A 20,697-nucleotide genomic window follows, 5' to 3' on the forward strand; every position below is an offset into this window, starting at 1 on the left:
CTGTGAGCAGGTCTGGTCTCTTTCCGTTGTGATTCTGATATATTGGAGAGAATACAAAGGAGAATGTTAAAAATGTTATCAAGATTGTGGAGTACTGATTATGAAGACAGATTGAGAATTTGTAGGTTGCATACACTAGCAAATAGGAGAACGAGTGGTGATAAGATTAAGACTTTCACACTTCTGAAACCATCATACAGGATTTCAACGGATGGAATTTTTCATTTTATAGAGGGTGGTACAAGGAAATGAGGACATCCTGTAAGAGCTGAGAATGAAGTCCGCTAAGACGGGTGAGCTCAAGATTTCTTCGATAGGGTTGTGCGTGATTGCAATGGATTGCCTTTGGATGTTGTGAGTGCAAGCAGTATGAGTGACTTCCAGAATAAGTATGATTTTGGAATTCTGTTTAATCCAACATTTAACGAACGCATGGTATGAATTGTTTCCCCTCTTCGAACATTATTTGGACGAACGACTTAGTTAATTAATTCCAATACAAATGGAACCTTTTCTTTATATAAAGTGTAACCACAAACCAGAAATTAAACACCACTTTGGAATGAAACTTTTAGAAACTAAATAACGAAAGAAATACATTCGAGGATTAAAGTATTGTAACTCCTCACGAAGCAAATTCAAATCCACACTCTGCTCCAACGTGTCGTGAAATTAATAAAAGAAAATGTTCCCACAACCATTTCCAATTCATTCGTATCATTCTATTAGTATTACAAAGTAATATTCGTATTTTCTATTACTATTAAATCTATTATTCTTCGACAAGTAGTTTTTTATCGAGAGAGCTGTTGCATTAATATAGTAAACCCTGCCCACCCGCCACTGAAATTCATCGATAACGTTATTAAAAAATTACACTCAGAATTCAAAATCTTATCATATTTATAGTTGTATAATCTCAGTTCTAATGGACAGTTTACCATCAATTGTAAAAAGAATAATATTTCTGTCAAGTTAAGACGAAACCAAACAATAGTATGGTCGATTAAAATTGTACCGTACCATCTGTTTGTACACTTTGGTTAGTAAAGAATGAACCACAATAACCAGGAAGAGGAACAATCCACCATAGTTTGACAGACAGCCCTTTGTTCTTTCCAAAATTCTTTCAACATACCTTGACAAAATTGCATCCTAAGCCAGAATAGTATAAACACCCAATGAAGAATCTGTGCTTACGTATTATTTAAGGAGATATTCTTCGTTAGAAAAGTCACAGCATAATCACAGTATTTACTCAAAGAAAGACGTTCAGACCGCACCATAACATAATGAACGAGAATGGTCACTAACAGCAGAATTCTTGAATATCATAAAAAGAATCTCTCTCTTCGTTCCAATATTTTCCTGATTCAAGGAAAACTATTCCGGTGAACCATAACATAATGAACGAGAACAACCCCGAAGAGGAAACCTCCTTTCATAATACAAAAGAAAATCTTTTGTTCACTCGAATTTTCTTTGAAATCATCATGCCAGAAAAGCACCGTATCTGATCCAGCACTCAATAAACGACCAAGCAATTAAGAACCAATGCGCTCGAATATCCTTTCGGAGACATTTTCCTTCTAGAATTGTACTCATCAGAGAGGATTATCTACTCCAAGTGCCACGTTCAGACCGAACCATAACATAATGAACGAGAACAGTCACGAACCTCACACCTCTTGAAAATAATAAAATCAGGTCAATCTTTAATACAAAATATCCTTTTATAAACAAGTCACATTTCTTACAACCAGGACGATACGGTTGAACCATAACTTAATGAACGAGAACAACCGCGACCGAAACTGGCCGAAAAGCGTTTTTTACACCGAGAATGCCGATCTCGCGCTGAACTCTCCCTTAATAGATGCTCAGACCGACACACAGTCAGGACCAACAGACCTCCACAATATTACTAAAGATGAAATCACTGCTTTGAATAGCCTTAAATCCTTACCTTTATATGGAAATGTATATACATTTGTGTATAATAAAAGTGGTGTGTCCTCTGAAGGTTATCGATGTGTGTCTAATGTTGTGTGAAATTATTAGGACATGTCGGCTGTTTATATAACGGGAAAGCAGTACTTTGGGGAAAGTCAATTGTCACACTATTGTTACATCATAATATTCGACATAATTCCTTCCTTTGTTTTAAAATATTGGGATGAAACCCAGACGGCCTTGTTTTCACTTAAATGTCTTCATTGTTTCTTTATTAACTAAGACAACAATGATATCTCTGTTGCGTTCTTAACACACCCCCATTACTGTGTGGGGCTACTTTCGCCTTCAACTACTTTCAGTTGCAAGCTGTCGACTACAATGAAAGTAGGGTCCAAAACAGGTGTCGGGAACTTTTTCGTTTTTTTTCTGCAAGCAAAACATATTCACCAAATTACATTCATCGTGAACTGTTGCTATGTATGGCATTTGGTGACACTGAAAATCGACATCGGGAGAGCAGACCTTCATCGAGCAACACCGAAGACAACATTTCGCTCATTCAGATCATCGTTATTGAAGATCGACCGGTGAAAGTGCGGTGAAATAGGCGGTGAAATTCGCACAATTGGCGAATGTAAGTCCAAGGTTTACGAAGTTATTCACGATGTCCTTGGCTTTCAAAAACTGGGTTCTGCTGGATGCTCGACAATTGTCAGACGAGCACAAGACAACGCTTGGAAATTTGTTTATTCGTCTTTTTATGCTAGATATATAATGGTGGATCTAATATCCACTTTGCTCATGTAATTTTACATCGCCGAACCGAAGCCTCTTGGCTCTTTATTTTAGTAATTATATGAAGATGTTTTAGGTGCCACTCGAGTACTAATAGTTTTTATGTATGCGGCTAATTTTATATCAGACATCGTTATTACCTGGTGTTTATAACGACCATAAATCTCTCTTTATGGCAGCATACGAAGTTAGTTTCTTTATGTTGTACGGAAGCTTATTTAATAAGTCTGGTATATTGAACTGACGGGTTGTGTTTGCATATGCGTTATCACTTATAATGTATGTTATATGATGAGGTCTGATTTGATATGGAATTAATACTGTTTATCGATATTTTCTGAAAACGTAGTATTTTATCATGAGTGTAATTTCCAAGTTTTTTTTTGCAGTTAGCAGTCCACTGTTGATATGTGTTGATGGATGGAAAAGGGGAATACTATTTAGGCAATGCTGAGCTGTTTTGCCCATCAAAATGAATTTAGTTTATTCAATACGTATTGCGATGCAGAACTGTAGCAAGATATTCCATATCTCGCTATATATTCATCTTGGAATTTGTAGATGATTTTACTAGTATTTGGGGGTAATATTTTCTTGTAAGTAGTGCATCTTTATATGCAGTTTCTGTGTATACGGTTAATGTGTGTGTGTGTGTGTTCCACCGTACATTGTAATCAAATTGCAGGTCTAAGTATTTGATATTTGTATTATTTGTATTGTATTATAGACCTAAATCATAGACCAAGGGCAGCTTTTAGTTTTTTTTTTTTGACAATGTGGGATATGACATTTCAGTAATTTGCGAGAAAGAGACCTATAGCTATCCGACAGTTTCTAAATATGATGAATTGAGATTTCTTGCTGCTTATTACAATATAATTACGCACGAGCTAATCAGTGATTATGTTGAAATCTGATTGTAAATATTGTAAGTCTGTTGATGGGTCTTTGTGCATGAAAATGAATAGTGTGTCATCTTCGTACTGGAGACGAAGATGACACAATTCAAACCATGATTTGAACTGTTTCATCTGCGTTGTTGAGTAATTACATTTTCGTTTGTATTGAGCTTGTAAAATTGTATTGTTAGATCAACTCTTAAGTTGTTTCCATAGGGCATTTTTTTCTTTGTGTATCTGTTAATACGTTTTCGGTTATCCATGGATCCTGTCTGGTTTGGGAGCAGATTTGTTTTGATATTTCTTTGTTATATATTTTATTAAATGTAATATAAGGTTGGTATATACAGTATCAGCAGAGTCTGAAGATACTATCTGCATCTAGACAGTTTTTCCGATTTCTCCATTTACTATAGCTTTGTTTATGATGCTGTCAAGCTGTTTTGTAGTCTAAGTGAGTTTTATGGCTTCAGATTTAGTATGCGGCTGTAGTGCAGTGACAGAATATTCTTTCCTCGTGTATATGACTGTTTCGATGGGGTTATGTTACTTAGGTATTGTGCCGTGTTGTTATTTATGTTCATAATTTTTAATTTATGTCACCTATTATTATCAGTTATTCTGTGGAGCCTTCTTCCGTGCTAGAAAACCATCTATTTATTTCATCAGGAATTTTGCATTGCTTACATTGGGTGGTTTGTGTATCGCGTTTAATATTATGGAGTTCTCTTTTTGATATTTTAAATTTCGATGCATATATTTTCTGAAAATTCTAATTTATAGCTTATTTCTATTACATCTAATCTATGTTTGCTAAATATTATGATAGCACTGCCTCGTTTAGTTTGTCTACAATGTGCGTGTTGTTGAAACTTTGGCATTTGATAATTGGTTGATTCTTCGTTTGTTATGGATACTTTCTGTTAATACTAAAATAACTATGTTATCTGTACCTTCCTTCAGATAAGCTTGCAGAGTCAGCTAGTATTTTGAATGCTCTTGATGCTGAGATGAACAGATAGTCCTTTCTTGCGGGTAGTCTAATTTATAACTTTTTTGTTGGTCTGCGTTCGTGTGGGTTGGTATGTTATTCTCTTCTTTAAGACTCATCAGTGTTCCTTTTCATGTAGCACTAATAATAATAATAATAATAATTCATATGTTGCGTTCTCTGTTTAGCTACAATTCATATGTTGCGTTCTCTGTTTAGCACAAAGGTACATTATAAATAAATTTTAAATGATTATACATACTATCAGCATCAAAAACAATAGAAATAATAATTCATAATACTATTAAGCATATAACATGTACTAATAAAATATTGAAGATCATTCTCTGAAGATTACTTATAGATGTGAACAAAGACAAAAACTGTATTAACGTATTCGCAAAGGTAAATGTATTCTCGATGTTAAATGTGGTAACAGGATTATAAGCTGGCGTTAAAATCTCACAGTCTTCGCAGCTAGATGAAGCATTAAGACAGTGGGATGATTGTTTTACTACTGTATGTGTTTGGTGTATTATTCGTGTGTCTTCCCTTTAGTCTCCCAGATAACTGATCCTATGTGGCCTTTCGGGTGTATGTGGTGTTGTGCTAAGTGTGCTGATACCACGTCTATAGTTCTTTTTTGAGTTTTCGCTAACTTGTTAGGTATTTTAAGTTGTGTTATAGTTTGCTGATAAAAACAGGTACTAGATGCACAAGTAGGCTATGCAGTACGTGTCTCCATATTTACAGTAATCATTTAAATATGATTACGCATTTGAACAGTAGACTGTTTTCGATGTTCGCATAAATTGTCATGTCATATCTTATTATTCTTTCACAGATGTTTGGTAGATAATTTCTTATGTTGATTTCTATCATGTCTTCTACTTGGACCAATTTATCTGCATTAATGGGAGTTTTTATTTTATTTCCAGAACTAGGAGTGTATCTTTCTGCGAACTTCATTGGACTGTAATTTATCCATAAACATTAAAATTATGGAGAATTTGTTTTTATCCAGATCATGTATATAATCTGTCCGTAATATCTTCGAGACAGCAGTGCGTTTTAGAACCACTGTAATAATAATAATATTTTTTTTTAAAGTAAAAAAGCATCTTTAATAATAATAATAATAATAATAATTTTTTTTGTTCTTTCAAATATTTACATATATACAATGCTCATCTATTCAGTATATTATTTTACAAGGTTCAGCACTTTGTGCAACATATAATGAGATTTAAATAGTAATGATGATAACAGTTTTTTTTTATATAACAATCATAATAATAATTTACAATTATATTGTTCAGAGTTACATAAGTTGTATAATATTACATGTTGTGGTTTACTATTTTTTTTTTCAAGTTTGAAAAGGTGTGATTATACAACAGTATTTACACATATGCAATCTGAATATTGTGTCCTTTTTTTTCACAAACATGCGGTGTAAACTCATGATTTACTTTTAAAATAATATTTTTTTTTACATTGCATCCATTTGTTACAGTTATTATATACATCACATATATTTGTTACAATTATTATATACATTACATTCATTTGTTTACATATGATATATTACTTACATTTGTTTACATGTGATATTTACATTACGTACATTGGTTTACATATAATACATACATTGGTTTTCTTGTGATACGTACATTACATGCATTTGGTTACATATGATACATCTTGGATGAGAACTAATTTTTTTTCCTTTCATCCTCGAAGCTTAAATGTAAGCTTATCTGAGGATGACACTAGTTGGTTATTATGTATTTTTTTTTTTTTTGCTGTGTTAGGATGCTACGGAATCTATGATTGAGAAATTCGCATGCGCGCACTCACACGCACACGCACGCCCGCCCGTACCCCCCACCCACACACAATAAATTGGAATGTACTGATGCGTCGCTGAACTGGAAGCCTGAGCGAATATATTGTAATAATAATAATAATAATAATAATAATAATAATAAACTCTTCTCATATAATCTCCTTTAACATATTAAGATGAGCGCCATGTTACACAAGTAACCTAGTTTCGTATTTTTTTTAAGAAAACTAATTTATGCCATAGTCTAAGTATTATTCCTAAGTACATTTTTTGTTTATGAAATACACAAGTACTTTTTTTCTGATATTTTGTTAGAAACACCAACCAACATCTTCCTATTTTCAATTAACTATGTTATGAAACGAATTCAAAATCGGTATATTCCTCAGAAGTTCTGTGATTTTCGCTATGCGTGTTACAGTCGTCTTCGTCACTGCAAATTTCATGTTTCATCACTTCCACTGCTAACTATACAAAAGCCCATATTCACCTAAAAATACTTAGTATATATAAATATGGAGTTCATGTGAATAAAACATTACACCCTCCCCACGCGCACACACGCACGAACGCACGCACACACACACACACACACACATACACACACACCTCTGACATTCTCACTATATTCACTTGTTCATAGATGCTATGTGTTTGGATCATGCCTAATCCGGAAGAGAAACTGTTCAGCTGAAGTGCTTTCCATTATTCTTTCAATTCCTTCTATTCTTCAACTTACTTCTAACTGCGCAGTGGATACTGGCCCATTCTAAAACATCATTTTTATATAAAAAGAATGCGGAGTGGGTAGTACAATCCACACAGATGATTTGAGATCATTTGTAAGGGATGTTCCTAGCACATGCTACTAGAACAGTACAATAAAAACTTCTTGGGAATTAACCTCTGTATAGATCAAGCTAAATTTAATCTTTAAGATTTTGTTTCATTTGTTTTGTTATTTATTTATTTTTAACATATTCTTTATAATATAAAGATTACTTTATATTATAAAGACTATAATATAATGATGTCACCAGTATATGAAGAACCATTTCCAGACAATTAATGAAAGTTTTGTTTTCATGAAAATATAAATATTTCCATCTATAAGAGAAGCCAGAATATTCTATAAATGGATTGATGAGAAAACATATTCTAGAGATCAGGAAACAGACAATACAAACACAATTTTAACTTTTTAGTTTTCATTGTTTAATTCTTTGTTTGTTTGAATTTGTTATAGTGATTAAGGTGTTCTTTAAAAATAAGCAGTTACACTATCAAAGTCGCTTCTGTAAATTTCGGTAAGAAGAAAATGCTTTTCATAAATAATACAATCACCTTCAACACTGATCACATTAATTATGCGTTTGAACAAATGATGAAGTTTATAATATAAGTGGCATAATGTTTATTGAATATCTAAATTATCCATAAACAGTACATAATTCAGATAATCTTTTCTTGTTGAGTGCCGGAAAGATGGGCCACATTAACGTACTGATAAATCCCATCAAGTTAATGATACATAAGAAGTATTAAATCGCTGTTAATCTGAAGGGCCAATTAATAGCTCAGATATAACGCAGTTGCTTCTAACTGCATTTAAGGATATCCTTGGTTTCAATCTTCCTTTACGAGATTGCTTTATTTTTACTTCGTTATCCGGGATAATATTTCATCAAATTAAAAGAGATTAACTTTCATGTGCAATTCAGTTCCTTGAATTTCACATGAAAACATATGTACGGTTCGAGTTCAATTTTCATTCGTTGGTTTAACACTTGGAGGTATTACGTTGTAATTGTCTATTTCAGTAATCGGTAGTTTTCCAAATATCCCACTGTTTCAGTACATCGTGATGAAGAACTATTACCGTTCGCTGAAAAACATATTTAATGTCTGTGTGCAACGCAATAATAAAATTCCACCAAAAAGAGAACATCAATAATTTTATTGTGCAAAATATAGAATTTATTTCATTTTCAAGTAGGAATCCTTTTCTTGTTACAATAATTGAATTAAGTATTGAAGTGAAATATTTGAAAGGAAAAATGATTTTAGAGTATTATATTTTTAAATGCCAAGATTCTTCTCTGATTTGTTTCGATGCCATTCTTTCCAGAACTTTGATTTGATCGCTAACGATCAGATTGCGTTATAATGTAAGCCAACATGCATAGCTATAAAAAAGAAAACAATGAATATAATAGTACACGCAACCCATGGAATTACACAATTCATGAAATGTGTTCGTTAACTGTGCAGAAATGATTTGCGCGTAACATCCATGACAATTTTAAAATACATACTACACTGAGAATTATAAATACATACATACCAATACATGTCCGCACATCCCTGTTATTTGAAGTTATGAACATTCCGGATTTGTTAATAAATTAAAACAGACGGTGTACAGATAGTATGAAGCAGTATTTTATTGTACCAGTTGAAGGCGGTGATATGGCAACACGACATGAACACAAACACTTCGAGAGAGAGAGATGAGTCATCGTGAGTTGACACATCGGTGGCATGTCTATACGTACCGTTGCCAATCAACTGGAGCAACCAAAATCAACAGACTTTCTGTCATCACTAGTGAAGGAAAACGGCTGGCGCCGAAAATGACTGACAGGGAGAGTAGGGTGTTAAAACGGGTGTCTTTAAACCTGGCTACAATCGGTGCATACCATCTGTGATAATATCCAGAGTCAGTAACACCATGGCAAGTACTACCCCTGTACGATGAGAACTCCATTTACTGAGTTTCCACAGAAGTGCATCAGCACACAAGTCAAACGTCTCAGCAACGAACAATGAATGACTCTTTCAAGGCTGCTCATCTGGGTTTGTGAAAAGGGCGTGTGAACTAGACAATTGACCAGTGGAAAAACGGTACTCGGGAGCAGTATCTCAAGGTTCACCCGTTTCCAGTCTGAAGGCAGGGTGTTGGTGTGGAGCAACCTGGTGATCGCTTTTTACCACATTGTGTTGTACCTACAGTAAGTTTTGCTGGTAGAGGAGTAATGGTGTGAGGTGCATTCAGCTGGTTTGAAGTGGGACCACTGGTAGTTGTGTCCATGGTTCCATGACGGCATCTCAGCACCCTGATATTCTGGGTAATTATATGCTGCCTACTCTTCAGGTTTTATGGAATAGACCAGTGTTACTTTCAAGATGATAATACCTCATGCCACAGAGCTGCAGCTATTATGATAGGGGTATGAACAGATGGCTGTTATACGACTGCCCTGTCCTTCGCGGCAAACTAACTTCAACCCTATTGAACACCTGTGGGAAGAATTGAAGCGGCAATGAAGATTCAGTGTAGCACGTCCTCGATCTGTCGCTGAACTCTATTGCACCAGTTATCTGCCGCACATTGGCGAAAAGTCTCCATCAAAAAGTGTAGAAGGTGATCAAAGCCGAAGGTGCTCATACCCGTTTATTATTAGGTTCCAATTCAATCCAATCCAATTATTAGATACGCCTACTGGTATCAATTATAAATTGCTAAAGTGTCTGGACAATTATTTGTAGACTCTGTGTCTTATCATACGCATATTGGTTTCTGCGATGGTACATCTCTTTCATCCCAGAGATGATTATGTATACGTGCAGGGCAACAGATGAGAAAGCGGATATCGAGATATAAAATAGTACTGACACAATATTTTATTAACCAAATGAATAATATAACTGTGTACGAAAAGTATGGAATTTTTTTAGAGGCGACATAATTACGCTCAACTTTGGTCAGCGTTGGTGTTCACAGTCAGCAAACTGTGGATGCTAGTCAAGTAAGGTTGATATGTACCAATATTTTACGTATTTTTGTTTTCGAAAATGTCTTTACAGAAGGATATATAGTGGCAAACATTCAAGCTGATTTACTATAGAAAAAATCCAATTGAATATATTGATCAAGTGGAAGGAAGTATAGAATTCGAACTTTATTCTATGTATTTGACTTTTACGATGTCATTGCATTAAAGATTAATCACTTTAGGTCAAGTTAGGTGGAAGCGATTTAATATTCATCGTTTAATTGGTTTTGAAAAATAATTGTTTCTCTTCCGCTTTCATTAAGTCAGCAAACTGCTGCTGAAATTGCGTTTTTTAGTCTATGAATGAATGCAATGGACAACCTTAGGCTTCAAAGCAGCCTACGTTTTCAAAAGCTTCGTAACTTTATTCAATAACTCGTTTCCTAAACAGCACATATTTTAATGGAATCAGTTGCAACAGATCTTACCGGCTGGACTGGAAATATCGGAGATATTTTACAACTGTTCTTTACTAAATTAAAGTTTTTTCAACTTATTTGAAAATATTTTACCTGTGGTTCTTAATATATACTGTACAGCGATGCTTCGATCACTTCAAAATATTCAGTATTAACCAGTTGAATGAATACTGGTAACTGCGAAGTATCGGAAACATCTGTTAACTCGTCAAGCACAAATCTACTTTCTCCTGACACATTTCTTCGGATTATACAATCAAGCGAGGGTTGATTAAATTAAAGCAGCATCGGTAAATTAGTTTCTTTCTTGGCTAATAAAACAACCACTCCAATATTTACTACAGTGTTGGCTTCATTTTCATTTTTTCCTTATGAAATCATTCTGTTGTAATGAAATAATGATTTTTAACTTTTTCATATCCGTCTTAGAATATGTAAAGAGTGCTTAGTTGTTTAATGAAGACGTATGTTCTCTTCATTTAGCAGCATTACATTGTCATGGCATAATAGGCTTAAAAACAATGCTTCCATTCTTTAAAAATTCGATATTCAGAGACAACTTTTCTCTTTTTCCATTGTGACAAGATAGATAACTACCGATGTTTAAATAGAAAATAATAAAAACTATCAAGTTTGCACTATGAGTGCGAGCTAAATCAATGCAGTGCTAAATCAACCAGAGTTAAACTTAACCAAAAGAAAGGGTATGGCCACTTCCCATTAAAATTCTTCTTTGGATTCTGAAACAAAAATCTGAAACAAACATTTCATCTAACACCATCCTTATCTCTATCAACGTATATAATAATAGGCTGCCGGCTTAATTCGACACGAGGCCACAGTTTTTTGTCCCATGTCTTACAAAATACAAATTCATGACTAGCTGAGTGATTTTCGTTTTCCCTCTCCAACGTACAATTTCGATACCCGTTGAATCCATGAGATTCAATATTTAAAATAAATCTAAACTACAAACTTCACCTATTTCCAAGTGTTTTGTTTTAGAGGAAGAGAGGATACGGCTCTTCCTTAAGCAATAAAATAATCCTCTACAAGGTGAAAAACAAATATCATGCTGATATAGTCTTTGTGAAAGAAACAAACATCTGCTCTCCATCTGGACTGAGTGACCTTATAACCTTAATCGATCATCCAATCGAAAAATGCTTTGAATCAAAGGTTAGCTTAGATTTTCTTCATTGATTTCCCTACAAAGTGAAACTCACTGCGAATGAACCACAAGATCATGCCTGGTATGCTGACATAGAAACATGCATGTTTGTAATGTTTCAATACCACAGCAAGATGACCTGAAAACGTGCACGTCATGCTCGTCTGACAATAGCCAATAATATTCTATCAGAGGAGAATTTAGCTTTAAATCAAGAAGTAGACAGACTACAACAGACTGAACCTTGTATGTCAGGAATAAACAAATTCGATCAATTGTAAAGAATCATGAAATCACCAACGTCCAAAGAACGGCTGATGCTTCATATCCGGAGATAGATGAACAAAACAATAACAATTGACTTATCTCTCTCTCTTTCCGTCAGGATCATTGAGGAAGATTCTTCATATCCAAAGTCACTGTTCTTCTAATCAGAAAGATCTGTAATATCCCATCCTATATGGATTTTCAGTAGCACTCTCCATTACGATTCTCACTTTAAAATAAACATTGAGGTTTGAAAGATATCTACCCTAAGTCATATAAAAGGAAACACAAAATACCTGAAACGATATTGATGTCACCTGAAATTACAAATAAAATCCTATACACAGAACAATAGTAATCAGAAAAAATTAAGAAACGAAAATTAGCATCAGAGATCTCGAACAACAGATACGAATATCCACCCTCTCTCGAAACTATACAAAGGAAACGTTATCCGCGAAAAACGATCTCATTTACATATAACAGAAGTGTAAAAAAGCTCTCAGATATTTCCACAATGTACTGTTTTCTCTTTGGAAAAAATAAAAACAAAACCTATATCTCAGAATGCATTTACAATGCATCCTATAATTCACCCTCCTCCCTACATACCTAATATCATTCAGTTTTCAATGGGATCACATCTACATAACAAGGATGCCTACATATACAGACATAGAGTTGAAGCTGACGAATCTTGCCTAATCCAAATGAGATATATAAATTCCGATATCAAATATATCGGAACACATATCTGATGTGCACTGCAAAGAAAACGATTATCAGCGATGCCAAAACACTGCTTCTAGCGCCTGAATCCAATTACATACAGCTAATAAGATTCCTGATATGTAATGCATTCAAATTAGAAGAGAGAAAAAGAGAAAATACATTACTTTCTCGTCATCTGCACAAATGCTATAATCTACAGATTCTACTTTAAGCACTGGAGAGATAAGCAACATTTATTAATCAACGAGATTAATAAATGTTGCATTTTCCATTTATGCTTCTACTTTCAAAACACCTATCTGGAATATAGGCGTTGTGAACGTAAAGTTATATGGATTCATAAATAAATTTTTCATGAAAATTTCGGATAAATCCGCAATTTTCAATCCATCTATATTCTTTTAGTATCAATTATTTGGAATTTCCAAATTCTAAGTGGCAATTAAAAATTTGATGATTTCAGGATTTTTGATATTCACATATTGAAATTTAAGGTTAAAATGAGCACATTTTACACTGTCATAATTTATGAAAAATATACGTACCTCGAACGGCTTTTGGGTTCTCATTGAGTCTTCTAATGCCTGAAATAAACATGGAAAAATATGCCTGAATCACATTATTCTTATAATATATAGTGAATATACGAAACAGCCCTACTAATTACCAGTCTGTGTTTACCTGGCGGCCATCATGCAGTTTATAAATGCTAGAACAAGAGGTATAAAGGGACATCATAGTTGTTTGTGAAACAAAGATTCCATAGCTGAAGTTTAAAAATGAAAATTATATTATTTTTTTCTTTTTTTTTCTGGATAGTAGCATTATTCTTTTTTTATTGATTTCTGCATTTATTAGATAAATTCGATTAATTTAAAATTGAAATTAATCAAAAGAAAGGTTGAAACTAAAATGTACTTACTGTGACCTTTTCCATCAGGCATTCTTCCATCTAAATGTAAAATGAAAATAAGTGAAAAGCAATAGGGAACTGGAGATGAAATAGTTAGTTTTGATTTCCTTTTACATAAAAAAAATATTATCTGGATTTCAAATATAAAGAAAGAATGTATCAATGTATTTCAGCTATATCGATAATTAGACAATCGATGGAAAGAGATATTTACGTGTTCACTGACTCAATGCTTACTAGAAACAAATAAACGAGAATATTACTGTCTGTCTCACATTAATCTAGAAAATGTTCAAATACGTAAACTAGGTTATTTGTTGGCTTTTAACTTTATATAGATTCGTTTTGCTTTGATGAAAACTAAAATATCAATTCTATATTGCATACCTGTTTGGCTGATTCTTCCTCATTGCACATGCCATACACAAATGATAGAGTTGGGTTATCGTCATCGGGATAGGAGGTCGAGGCACATTCAGTTATAGCACGTCGAACCTATTTTTTTTTAAATAAATGAAGTTCTTTTGTTTATATTTTTCATTTTTATGCATTATATTTTTACGACTATTTGTTTGTATATGTTTTATTATGTACATATTATATAATACATGTTATCCGGTTTTCTAATCTTTTCCTTAAATGTATTCTTCTTTTTTTCGAGGTCTTTTTTCCCAGTAGACAAACTCTTTATTTATAATTACATATATTTCTAATAATGATTATAATATTTCTAATAATATTCGAAGAATGATGTCATATTTTTTTCCCACATGCTATAATCATGTTATATTTACAGATAGATAATGACCAGTGTTAGATTTAGTTTAAATGTTATCGTAGGCAAGAATCTTTTACTTACCCCTCCAACTGCCAGAGTCATACAACTAGCAAACGCTTTCTGACGATTTTCATTAACTATAAATATAAGACAAAGTGCATTAAAAGTAGATTTATGAGAGGAAAAAAACAATAATACTTTTACTTTATGACGTAGAATTTAACATATTTTCAGTCCATTTTACAGTTACTTTAATTTTTAAATTGTTGTCTGATTTTTTATTTATGTAATTTATTACTTTTCTTAGAATAAATTATTCCAAGATCTCCCTTGATATGCGTGAAATAATTTTTTGCAATTACATTTTCACATCTGTTATGTAGGAAGGGAATACATACTTTTGTAAATCCGGGTAGTATTTTGTATATATGTTTATGTATTTTTTTGGTAAATGACGAAAATATGGAACATTCGGCAGAAAATATATGTCCGTCAAATCAAACTGTTCTTCGCCATGATGAAAGTAAGTAATTTTTGCGAAACTCATCATGTTCGCTTCATCAGCGAATATAATGAGGTTCTCTTTAGTTGGTGGAGAGGTTGAGCTGTAGAGTGGTGTCCTCCTCCCTCGATGAGTCTTTGGACTCCTTAGAGGTGTCATATAATATTGATAGACTAGTACTTCACTAGGCCAAGAAAACAACGGACTTCGAAAACACGTCATATTTTCGAAAGCAAATATTGCGTTTTTTAAATGTGAAATAGCAATACATTTGAGATGTTTGATGCCGTTAAGATATCGCGTTCAAAAAACATTAGCTGAGAAAAGTTGAAAATATTAAGTGAGGATGTGTTAATATACTCGCGAGCCTGTCCTCATCGGTTGCTATGACTGTTGATTCTGTGTATTTTCTAGCCACTTTACTGCTTGTAGAGATGACAGCAATTAGTTTCCAGAAACAAAACTTGTGCCACCACCATCTCCCTATTAGACTAAGTAATCTTCAGTTTAAAAGCTGTCAGAAAGGGTTCTCATGATAATCGTACCAGAGAACCCTTTCTGATACCGTTGAAAATACAAAACGAAAATAATATCTTATACAAAAAAAATCTCTTAGTGTAATCGACGTACTAATATTATTCATGATAGATATTAAAATGTAGAATAGTATGACATAACTGGTTCTAAGATGCCATAACTAAAGAATGATTTTGAATAGATTTTTAACCTTAAATACTGACGATGATGGTCGGATCCGAAAACAATTGTTTTCTAATGAAAACACGCGGATTCGAGTTACATATAGAACGCGAAGGACATTTATGAGGCGGTTATAAGTGATGTTAAGTAGCTCCAGTCTCATACAACACGCAGAATTTCCATAAAACAGACAAACATCCCCCGCTATGTAAAACGGCAACTACTTAACCTCTTAGCGTCAGCTGTTTGAGTCGTGATGAAAATCAACGTAATCTACAACTTTAAATTTTTAAAGATTACACACCTTCGATTGAACTACTAAAATCAGCAATATTAAGATATATATTACAACACCAATATTTAGCATATAAGGAAACATACCACAAAAAACTTCTTTCGAAGAAAACACACACAGCACTGACCATGCCAAAAAGAAGCAAAACAAAGGAAGCTTGGAAATCATTATTCACGTTAAACCTCTGATCCAGATTATTAAGAAATTAAACAAGTGATTTCTTTACAAATATTTTTATAAGTCTAAATAAAAAAATTCTCGGTTATAAATACTTATACTTCCTTTCAAATTCCTAATGACAGGAAATCAGCGATTAGCTACACACCATTACACTTATCTGAGGAAAGAAATACATCCTGGATTTGATATTATGCCCTTCCTGCGCAGGTTCGTATACACTATCAACTGAATAAAAAAGTAAATAGACTGAACAAAAGAGAATAATGTTAAATCCCCGAGTCAACTGAAAAACACGAATAGTTAACAATTGGCAAAGTTTGTTTTATGCAATACTGGTATCTTATAATTTTGCACAGTTTATTATTATTATTATTATTATTATTATTATTATAGTTATTATTATTATTATAAATAATAATAATAATAATAATAATAATAATAATAATAATAATAAAATATATAAGAAAAAGTACCAAAATTAACATTAAAAAATACCTAAAATAATTCGTTGTCTCGCTCAAGTTAGTGATGTTCGTTGTCTTGTATGAGTTCCTCTCCTTATGACGAGAGGTTGTTTTTATTTTTCTTACTAGATGGATTTAAATAGTAATAATTACCTTCGAAAAGAGAAATATAAGATTTGATATTAGTGGCTTCTACAGATAACACATTATCTGGAAGAAAAATAGTTGTTAGAAATTTAGAAATTATGCAACTTTTTCCATGTAGCACTATCAGTGTGTTCCTTAAGCATGTTGAGTATACATGTCAGAACATCTTCAACAAAAACACAAAAATGCAGATTACTCTGTAAAAGATATCCTATATTGAATATTTAACTAACTGTGGTGAGAAGACATGAATAGTTAGTGATTACTGATTTGGTAAACTTCGAAATATTTTCAAAATCAAACGAGTAGTGTTTGAACAAGTGAATGTTTTTATTTAGAATCTCCATTCAGAAAATTAAAATTAGCTGAAATATAAAACTGAATGCGTTAATAAAATATCCAATTCTTAACTTGTTGAAACATGTAGACAAACCTACGTTAATTCAAAGTATCTGATCCAAAGAGCGAGATAGAGAGAAAGTGTGTCGTACCGCGAGGTGGTAGGGTATACACACCAATCCACGCAAGCCATGCTTTGTTTACGTATGTGAAGTGACGCAGTTTATTACTCTGTGGTCATTTTGAACTATCTCCGATCAACACAGTTCAGACGAGACAGTGTAGGTACCACACAGTCCATCTATTATTCAGTCATCCTATTCAGTCATCCTAGAATGGGCGCGTGTGGGTGGAAGAAAAGCAAGTAAGAGAAATTTCAAAGTATGCAAATATTATTTCTAATTTAAATTTGCTGTTCTGCTTCTTTTTAGTAATACAGTACATAATTTGAACACGTTATTTGTTTGTCGCCCCGAAAATAGCTGAACTGAAAACTAGAACGGTTTGACATTTTCTTATAAAAGTTTCAAAGAGCGAATATGAGTAAAATTCATTCCATAATAATTGCTGTATTGAAGTAACGTATTACAACTAACAACAATAATAATAATGGAGCCTACGTAGTTCAGACGATATAAACGAAGCTGCTTAGTTACATAGACCTGAGCAGTTGGAATCCCTTTTACGACCGCATGATTTTTATCAGTTCTGTTCAGATAAAGATAAGAGTAGGCATAATACGGAGATGGCTAGACTTTTCCTCTCGGAAAGGCAAATCATTCCCATGAACCGACATGAAACAGTTGTCGGACAAGAAAGACTATAAGAAACCATTATTGTTCTATGTATAATTGTTCCATATTAAAGTAGCATTGCTGTCTCACTCTGCACGGTTCAGATTTTGTTCTAAATGGATAAATTTTCTCGTAATATTTTCGAAAATTTAAAATTTGCGGTGATCTGTTTTTTCAATGAATTGCATTTTCGACGAATTGTCATTCGAAGAGTTGCCTTTTCGATGAATTGTCTTTCGATGAATTGCCTTTTCGGTGAACTCTCCAGATACCCAGTGTCATCGGTGTGTGTTGTTATGAGATATAGATAAGTTAATGGTTTGCGTATGGAATTGTGGGTGATGGTTAGAGATAAGATAGAGTATGGAATGTTTGGAATTTCCAGGGTGACACATCCGTTATTGATCTCACTTTGTGTCTTTGATTCGAATGATGTTTAGCGTATGGAATTCTCGGGGATAAATGTTCAAGTGTTTTGGCCTTGGGTTCGATTGTGGAAGTGTTGGAAAATATTTATCTATAGGAGGCACCACGAATTTTCCATATGTGTGTGTGGTATTTCGTTCCTGTTCACAAGTACGTTTTTCTGACTTTTTTTTCGCAACACCAGCATCTTTCTATTTTCAATTAAATATGTTATGAAACGAATTCACAATATCTATATTCTTCAGAAGTTCTGTGATTTTCGCTATGCGTGTCACAGTCGTCTTCGTCACCGCAAGTATTCATTTTTCACCACTACGTGTTCACTGACTCGATGCTTAATAGAAACAAATAAACGAGAATATTACTGTCTCTCTCACATTAATCAAGAAAATGTTCAAGTATGTAAACTTGGTTATTTATTGGTTTTTAACTTTATGTAGATTCGTTTTGCGTTAATAAAAACTCAAATATCAATTCTATATTGCATACCTGTTTGGCTGATTCGTCTTCATTGCAAATGCCATACACAAATGTAAAGTTGGGTAATCTTCATCGCGATAGGAGGTCGAAGCACATTCAGTTAAAGCACGCCGAGCCTAATTTTTTTTAATAAATAAATGTCATTAGTTTATTTCATGCATTAGTTTATGCATTATATTTTTACGACTATTTGTTTGTATATGTTTTATTACATACATATTATAGAATACATGTTCTCCAGTTTTCTAAACTTTTCCTTAAATGTATATTCTCCTTTTCTCCGAGGTCTTTTTTGTATCAGACAAATTCTTTATTGATAATAACATATATTTCTAATAATGGTTATAATATTTCTAATAATAATCGAAGAATGATATCATGATTTTTTTTGCCCATGTACTGTAATCATGTTATAGCTACAGATAGATAATGATCAGTATTAGGTTTAGTTTAAACGTTATCGTAGAAAATCTTTTACTTACCCATCCAACTGCCAGAGAGACAACTAGCAAACGTTTTCTGACGATTTTCATTAGCTATAAATATAAGACAAATGCATTAAAAGTAGATGTATGAGTGGAAAAACAAAAACTAATAATCCTGTCACTTTATGATGTAAAATGTAACATATTTTCAGTCCCAATTACATTTATGTTAATTTAAAAATTTTTGTCTATTTTAATATTTATATAATTTATTACTTTTCTTGGAATAAATACTTCCGAGGTCTCCCTTGATATGTGTGAAATGATTTTTTGAAATTGCCTTCTCACATCTGTTATGTAGGAAGGAAATACATACTTTTATAAATACGGGTATGTGTTTTGTAGATATTTATGTATTTTGGCCATAAATTACCAAAATACGGAAAATTCGGCAAAAGGGATATGTCCGTCAAATCAGACTGTTCTTGCCATGATGAAGGTAATTAATCTGAGAGAAACTCATCATGTTCGCTTCTTCATCGAATGTAATGAGGTTCTCCTTAGTTGGTGGAGATGGGGAGCTGTAGACTTATCGAAGGAGGAGTCTCTGGACTCCTCTGGACTCCTAGGAGGTGTCACATAATATTCATAGACTAGTATTTCACTAGGGCAAGAAAACAACTGACTTCGGTAACCCCTCATATTTTTGAAAGCAAATATTGCGTTTTTTAAATGTGAAATAGCAATACATTTGAGATGTTTGATGCCATTAAGATAGCTCGTTCAAAAACATTAGTTTTACACTGAAATTCTACTGAGAAAAGTTCAAAATATTAAGTGTTAATACGCTCGCAAGCCTGCCCTCATCGCTTGCTATGACTGATGATTCTCTGTAATCAATACCTATATACTGTGGGGATGACAGCAATTAGTTTCCAGAAACAAAACCTTCGCCACCACCTCCCTACTAAGCTAAGTAGTCTTCAGTTTAAAAGCTGTCAGAAAGGGTTCTCATCTGTGAGAATCTTATCTAAGAACCGTTTCATACACGTTTATAAATGAACACTAAAAATAATATCTTACACGAAAAACGTCTGTTAGTTTAACCGAAGTACAAATATTGTTCATGACAGGTATTAACATGTAGAATATTATAAAAGAACTGTACTCTATAATGATATAACGATAAAAAATGATTTTGAATAGCTTTTTAACGTTAAATACCGAATGACAGTCGGATCCGAAAGCAATGGTTTTCGAATGAAAACACGTGGGTTCTAGTTACACAAAGACATGCGAAGAACATTTATGAGGCGATTATAAGTGATGTTCAGTAGCTC

The 20,697-nt window shown here is 33.2% G+C and overlaps 1 protein-coding gene across 1 annotated transcript; it reads right to left on the minus strand.

Annotated features, from left to right (window-relative positions):
• Nucleotides 1–8,428: 8,428 nt before the first annotated feature.
• Nucleotides 8,429–16,342, minus strand: LOC150099631 (uncharacterized). The gene is made up of 6 exons (XM_090404085.1): nucleotides 16,189–16,342; nucleotides 14,688–14,743; nucleotides 14,216–14,323; nucleotides 13,838–13,867; nucleotides 13,461–13,499; nucleotides 8,429–8,676 (listed from the first exon to the last, which is right to left on the minus strand). Exons 1-6 carry the CDS (start codon nucleotides 16,268–16,270, stop codon nucleotides 8,635–8,637), a joined length of 357 nt encoding a protein of 118 aa, XP_090260211.1. The 5' UTR covers nucleotides 16,271–16,342; the 3' UTR covers nucleotides 8,429–8,634.
• Nucleotides 16,343–20,697: the final 4,355 nt, after the last annotated feature.

Source organism: Typopeltis vanoorti, chromosome 14, assembly GCF_054136105.1.
Source record: "Typopeltis vanoorti isolate ZY-2024b chromosome 14, IOZ_Tvanoo_1.0, whole genome shotgun sequence".
NCBI lineage: Eukaryota > Metazoa > Arthropoda > Arachnida > Uropygi > Thelyphonidae > Typopeltis > Typopeltis vanoorti.

Bases quoted from the DNA above. Each gene is read 5' to 3' on its own strand.
- LOC150099631 (XM_090404085.1), bottom strand. From the start codon at position 16,270: ATGATTTCCAAGCTTCCTTTGTTTTGCTTCTTTTTGGCATGGTCAGTG. The intron at 13,500-13,837 runs GTAAGTACATTT...TGTTTATTTCAG, and splicing joins GCCTGATGGAAAAGGTCACA to GCATTAGAAGACTCAATGAG. The intron at 8,677-13,460 runs GTACGTATATTT...TCTTTTTTATAG, and splicing joins GAACCCAAAAGCCGTTCGAG to CTATGCATGTTGGCTTACAT.